This window comes from Gracilinanus agilis, chromosome 1 (genome assembly GCF_016433145.1).
Source record: "Gracilinanus agilis isolate LMUSP501 chromosome 1, AgileGrace, whole genome shotgun sequence".
Lineage (NCBI taxonomy): Eukaryota > Metazoa > Chordata > Mammalia > Didelphimorphia > Didelphidae > Gracilinanus > Gracilinanus agilis.
Window position 1 is genome coordinate 476,020,814 of NC_058130.1, and position 7,555 is coordinate 476,028,368.

At 38.1% G+C, this 7,555-nt stretch overlaps 1 protein-coding gene across 1 annotated transcript in view; it reads left to right on the forward strand.

Moving 5' to 3' along the window:
* LOC123253033 (serpin B3-like) overlaps window positions 1-7,338 on the forward strand; it is a 21,787-nt gene extending 14,449 nt beyond the window's left edge. Inside the window, exons 6-7 of the mRNA XM_044682306.1 lie at window positions 6,507-6,662; window positions 6,934-7,338. Coding sequence (XP_044538241.1) covers window positions 6,507-6,662; window positions 6,934-7,338 — 561 coding nt within the window. The remainder of the gene's footprint in view (window positions 1-6,506; window positions 6,663-6,933) is intronic.
* The last annotated feature ends 217 nt before the right edge of the window (window positions 7,339-7,555 follow it).

Below are 7,555 nucleotides of genomic sequence, written 5' to 3' on the forward strand. Positions count from 1 at the left end.
TTCTTCTTCTTCTTCTTCTTCTTCTTCTTCTTCTTCTTCTTCTTCTTCTTCTTCTTCTTCTTCTTCTTCTTCTTCTTTCTTCTTCTTCTGGGTTAAGTGACTTGCCCAGGGTCACACAGCTAGAAAGTGTTTGAATCCATATTTTAACCTAGGACTTCCCATTTCTAGGCCTGGTATAAGTTAAGTTTTGCAAGAGTTACACTGGCTCTCAATCCACTGAGCCACCCAGATGCCCCATGGAGTCCTTTCTAACATGGTAGTCCCAGGGAAGGTATTAAAATTTTTTTTGACCCCTTACCTTCTGTCTTGGAGTCAATATTGTGTATTGGCTCCAAGGCAGAGGAGTGGTAAGGGTAGGCAATGGGGGTCAAGTGACTTGCCCAGGGTCACACAGCTGGGAAATGTCTGAGGACAAATTTGAACTTAGGACCTCCTGTCTCTAGGCCTGGCTCTCAATCCACTGAGCTACCCAGCTGCCTCCAAGGTATTAATTTTTGAAGGGAATCAGGAAAGGGAGAGAATAAAGAAAATAGATACAGAAGGGAGTAGTTGAATGATATCTTAAAGGAATAAGAGAACTCTATGAGGCATCCGTAAGAAGGGAATACATTTCAGCATGTGGGCTGCCTAGTGCAAAGGGATGGAGGTTGAAATATACTTAAAGAAGAGAGAGTAGGACAGACTGGTTGGATTACATGGTTCAAAAAGAGAAGTAATTCCTCATGTAGCTGATAAGTTAGGTTGGAGTCAAGTCATGAAGAGCTATAAAAATTAAACAGTATAACTTTTATTTTTATTCTAGAGGTAATAGGAATCCATTACAGTTGATAGACTAGGGGAGTCACATGGTCAGATTTTGTTTAAGGAAAATCACTTTTGTTTTTTAAAATTTTTCCATGGTTATACAATTCATGTTTTTTCCCCTTCCCTCTGACCCCTCTCCCCTTGGAGTTGACAAGCAATTCCACTGGTTTATACATATATATTATCACTTGAACCCATTTCCATATTATTCATTTTTGTAAAAGAACAATCCTTTAAATTAAAATAAGGAAAATTACTTTGAACCAGCATGTCGGATGGATTAGAATGTTGAGACACGAGTCAGGGAGACCGTTATAAGTCTCTTCTGATAATCTAGGCAAGAGGTAATGAGGACCTGAACTAAAGTAGTAGCTACATGAGTAGAGAGAAGGGATCAGATGCTAGAGATATTGTGGAGTTAGAAATGGCAAGATTTGACAACTGATTGGCTATATGACATATGGGAGACATATAAGTTGAAGATAATTTTTGAGGTTACAAAACTAGGAAATTGGAATGATGGCAATACTATTAACAGAATTTGGGAAATTTGGAAAAAAGCTGGGATGTAGGTAAAGATAAGTTTAATTATGGACATGTTGAGTTGAGATGTCTTTGAGACATTGGCTTTGAAATGTCTAATATGAAATATGTGACATGGAACGAATGCTTAGGAGAGAGACTCATAGGCTAGAACAGTGGTTCCCAAACTTTTTTGGCTTACCGCCCCCTTTCCAGAAAAAATATTACTTAGCGCTCCCTGTCACATACTATCACCACCCCCTTACAGTTATTCACCATCCCCAAATGCATGTGTGTAAAGATAAAAAATGATAAAGGCTGAAGTTATGAGGGAAATTAATAGTTTAATTAAAGCCATGTTGAAAAATATATATATGACCACGCCTGACTATTTTTTAAAAATGCTGCCCATCCGTATCTCCACCCATCTTCCTTAGTCTCACATGCCAGAGAGAGCGAGCCTCAGCTCCACCTCTAAATTTAAGTTGAGCTCTACATTGGTTCCTGTTGTCTGACGTAATCACATCAGAAACCGGAAACCCATTGGATCATGGAAAATGTAGTCTCAAAGTCCCCCACATGTCCACAGGAAGTTTGTAAATACCTTTAAATGGCACCTCCCTGAATTCCAAACAACACGCCTGTGGCCATCACCACTCCTTGGATTGCTGCAGCACCCACCAGGGGGCAGTGGCGTCCACTTTGGGAATCACTGGGCTAGAGATATAGAAGGAGATAAATCTATCTTTCAAGGATATAAAGTAAATAATATCTCAAAGATAATATATACCTATATATGTAACATATATCCACAGGTAGAGATATTTATACAAACACATGTATGCATACATGTACATATATTTATGTATGCATATATGATGTATGTGTATACATGTGCATACACACATACCACATGCACACAATGTGTATATATAGTTGACCATCAACATTCCATTCCAGGGCTTAATTTTCATGACTATAAGCATTTATATGATTTTATTAGTAACCTCATTTTTATTTTCTCATTGGCAACCATGTACATTTGAGGCTACACACAGTAGGGATAGAATGTTGGAGTACAGGAAATGATATTCAGATCTTGCCAGTTTCAGAGCCTTCTGAACAAACCAGCGAGTTGCTAGAGGCAGAACTTGAGTGTTTCCTCTGCCCTGAACCAAACTCTCCTGTTGCAGAGGAACAAAAGAAGGAAGGAACACAGCTGCATGGCCTGGGGTACTTTGCTAGAAGAGGAAAGGCACTTTCCCTGGAAAGATCTTGGTAATCACAGGCTCTGCTCCCAGAACTGCTGGGGTGCTTAAAAGGTGCTAGAAATGGGGGCACATGGAACTGACCATGCTAGGAGGCTGGCCAGCTGGTTTGAGCTATTAATGTCCTGGCAACCTCTTCCTTGGTTTTCAGAAAGGAGCTAAAGTAGAGAGGTTTACAGCAGTATCGTATATAGTATAATACCCTCACACCTCCTTCTGACAGAGTAGAAGGTAAAATTCAGGTTAAAAAGTGTTTTAGTTTTAAGGATTTTATTTGCTATATAGCATTTATGATACTGTAGATTTCATATGTTATGAAAAGTGAACATTGTCTGAAATAAAAATTTTTTTAATGAAAAAAGCACAAAAGGTCACAGAATTCTAGGGAATTACTAGAAAGAAAAAATGTTTTGCGTGTGTTATGTAGAGATGGTAGCATGGAATCCCTGCAAAATACAGGGACAGCCTCACCCAGAATTCCAGGGGATCCCCCCTGGAGAACTTTGGGTGAGGGGGCAGTTGAAAAGGGTTGAGATAGTTGCTTTGTGGGGGTTGAGGTGAACGGATCACTGCTTACTGCTCCTGACTTGGGGGGTTCACCTGCCAGTGTAGTTAAGTGCCCTTCACCCCCTCCTGTGGGGGGGAAGGGCAGCTTCAACCTAACAGATCAGGGTTACCCTTTTCTTATCCAAAACCCTAATTATCCCCTCTGGCTTTTCCTTTCCTTTCTTAATATAAGCTTTACCTTCAATATCTGTGTCTGGGAATTATTTGGGGGATACTCACTGCTCAAGTCTGGTCATCTAGCTTGAATCCTGTCAGCTGCCAGATTTAAGAAGATCATCTATCTCAGTCCTTCAACATTTGGATAGCTAACTTCTACTTATTCCTCTATCAGACCTGTGAGGAATATAAGTTAGAGAAAAGGGGAATATCATTAGAGTTCAGCCTCAACAGAAACTTACTAGAAGTACCTCAGTCAGTCTCCATTTTTCCAACTGAAACCTCAACTGCTTGGGGGAGGGGTTTGAGAGTCAGGAGTGTCTTACCCCCTCCCTTCTCACTGAAGCCTGTCAATCTGTGTCTGTGTCTTGAAGGTTACTGGCCCTGGCATAATTATCTGCTTCTCCAAAATATCTGTTATCTATCAACATAACACATGTTACCAATTTTATATATATATACATATATATATATATATATTTTTTTATCCTGGGACTCCATTCTAGGAGCATAGGGCCACAACCAGTAGGCAATGGGTCGCTCAGGGTCACCCAGCTGGGAAGTGTCTGAGCCCAGATTTGAACCTAGGACCTTTTGTCTCTAGGCCTGGCTCTCAATCCTCTGAGCTAGCCCAGCTGCCCCTACTTTAGGTTGCAGTTTCTTTAGCAGATGTAGTTTTTACAGGGTGGGGTTGCTAGCCCCACGCCCAACCCTCCTCCTTTTTCATCCGGGCTAGGGACCGTCCTTGGCCCAGGAGTGGTAAGGGTGGGCAATAGGGGTCAAGTGACTTGCCCAAGGTCACACAGCTGGAAGTGTCTGAGGCCGGACTTGAACCTAGGACCTCCTGTCTCTAGGCCTGGCTCTCAATCCACTGAGCCACCCAGCTGCCCTACCAATTTTATATATATATATATATATATCTCCTAACTTATATAGTGTATAGCTATTATGGGTTGTTACTGGGTTATGAAAAGTGCATACTTTAAAATTGATATTTTTTTCATAAAGAATTTTATGCAGAAAATATATTTTCAGCAATATATAAAGAAACATTATAGTTTCTAGTGGTCATAGTAACCTAAGCTCCTATTTCCCATAGGCTCAATATAGCATCACTTGTGTTTATGACTGCCATTTTCTCAGAATACTACCCCTCTGAAAGTTGTGGATTGCCTCTCTATCTAGATTTCTATGTCTGTGTGTATATATAATATATGTATGTGTATATATGTGTGTGTGTGTGTGTGTGTGTGTATTTCCTAACTTCAAGGAGCTTATATTTTTTTTTTGAAAAATTTCATTTAATTAATTAATTTAGAATATTTTTCCATTGTTACATGATTTGTGTTCTTTCCCTCCACTCCTCCCACCTCCCTCCCATAGCCAACGAGCAATTCCACTGGGTTTTACATGTATCATTGATCAAGACCTATTTCCATATTATTAATATTTGCATTAGGGTGATTGCTTAGAGTCTACATCCCCAATCATGTCCCCATTGACCCATGTGATCAAGCAGTTGTTATTCTTCTGTGTTTCTACTCCCATAGTTCTTTCTCTGAATATGGATAGTGTTCTTTCTCATAAATCCCTCATAATTGTCCTGGATCATTGCATTGCTGCTAGTAGAGAAGTCTATTACATTCAATTGTACCACAGTGTATCCATCTCTGTGTATAAGGTTCTTCTGGTTCTGCTCCTTTCACTTTGCATCAATTCTTGGAGGTTGTTCCAGTTCACATGGAATTCCTCCAGCTCATTATTCCTTTCAGCACAATAGTATTCCATCATTAATAGATACCACAGTTTGTTCAGCCATTCCCCAATCAAAGGGCATCCCCTCATTTTCCATTTTTTTTGCCACCACAAAGAGAGCAGCTATAAATATTTTTGTACAAGTCTTTTTTCTTATTATCTCTTTGGGGTATAAACCCAGCAGTGGTGTGGCTGGATCAAAGGGCAGGGAGTCTTTTAAAGCCCTTTGGGCATAGTTCCAAATTGCCATCCAGAATGGTTGGATAAATTCACAACTCCACTAGCAATGCATTAATGTCCCAATTTTGCCACATCCCCTCCAACATTTATTACTTTCCTTTGCTATCATTTTAGCCAATCTTCTAGGTGTGAGGTGGTACATCAGAGTTGTTTTGATTTGCATTTCTCTAATTATAAGAGATTTAGAACACTTTTTTATATGCTTGTTGATAGTTTTGATTTCTTTTTCTGAAAATTGCCTATTTATGTCCTTTGCCCATTTATCAATTGGGGAATGGCTTGCTTTTTTGTACAATTGATTTAGCAAGGAGCTTATATTCTAATAGGAGAAAACAACACATAAAGGAGAGCTGGAAAGGGGAAAGGGAAGGAAGGGGTAAGGGCTCCATAACTGAATTAATCACCTGTTCTTTGAAATAATTTAACCATCATCCATTAAATGAAAAAAATCACCTCCTGTTAATGTCATTCCTCTTGATAGATGTCAACAATGTTAGAAATGAAAAATGGTTGCTTTTTTAGCAGAATCAAATGTTATTTCAAGAGGTGTTAATTATTTCTATTAATATTGGTTTATGAGCACTGATGATAAGATGAGAGAAATTCTTGTTTTGTATTCTTTGAGAACATTTTAGTCATGAAATGATATGAGTTATTTAAAAATTAAAAAATAGACAATTTGAATGAATCTGCTGCAATATATCATCTTAAATATGACCTATAGCTATTTTGTCTATTCTATTTATAGGGATTCCATTTGTGGGAAGGCAGATTATTATTTCTGCCACTTTTTTGAGGGTCTAAATGCATTTCATTATTTTTTAATTGCTGCATTTAATATATATTTTCAAGACTTTTTAATGTAGAACTGCATGTCTCTTGGTTTCATGGTTCTGTTTATATACTTGAAAACAATGGATTAGAAAATACTTCCCAGGTACTACTAATTTGTTAAACTGGTCCTTTCTGGAGTAGTATACTGATAAGGTGACCTGTATTTTAAAGTTGATTCTAAAATCATCAATTAGTTAATTCCACTGCAGCTAGGGTCAAAGCTAAACAGTTCACTGGGATTGTTAGTTTATTTTTTGAAAATATACTGACATTTTGATACTACTGAATTTTTAAAAGGCTAAATTCTGAGAGAAATAAAGTATTTGTTAAGTAATTATGTGCTGTTTGCATTTATTGTAGGACATAAGCAGGCCTGTGCAGATGATGAAACAGTCAGGCTTCTTCAATATTGGAGACATTGAGGAATCTCAGGGGAAGATTCTTGAACTACCATATACAAACAAACATCTAAGTATGTTTGTGCTGCTGCCTAATGATAATGATGGTTTAGAGAAGGTAAGGAAATGGAGGTCCTTTGCTCAGAGTATATTCGAACATTTTCTTGGTAATTTGCTTTTAAGTTTATGAAACCACAAATAGACCCAATTAATCATCATCCTTATTGTTGATTATAGTAAAGGATGTGAAAGAATAAAGCATAAAATACATATATCTCAGTTTTTTTATGCACAATATGAATGGAAACCAGTTTTCTTTACTCTGACACCTTTCACAATTCTAATGGTTAAAGCTTCCCTTATGTTATTTGTCCTCTTTCCCTTTATAGTTGGAACAAGATCTCACCTTTGAGAAATTATTAGAGTTGATGAATCCTGAGAATATGGCCCGTAAAGAAGTTCATTTGCGTTTTCCACGGTTTAAAGTAGAGGAGACTTATTCTCTGAGGTCCACAATGGAAGCCATGGGAATGACAGATGTATTTGATGAAGAAAGTGCTAACTTTTCAGGAATGACAACCCATAAGGGCTTGGCTGTGTCTAAAGTCATGCACAAGTCCTATGTGGAGGTGAATGAAGAGGGCACAGAAGCAGCAGCTGCTACCGGTGTTGTGGTTGGGTATAATTCTTCTAGAAGGGAAATATTCAATTGTGATCACCCATTTCTCTTTGTCATTCGACATAATAGAAGCAATAGCATTCTCTTTTATGGTAGAGTTGCTGCTCCTTGGTAAATAATATTTGGGAATTGATAAAATGTAACCTCTTTAAGGGCAGGAGTAGTTTCACTTTTCTTTTTGTATTCCCAGTACCCAGCACAATGCTTGTGTCATATACAAGACACTTAACAAATCGGTATTCAATTCAATTGAACAGAATCGACTCACCAATTGAGAACAGAGATGTTTATTTTCTTTTAAATTTTACTCTTATTTTCAGTTTTAAATTCTC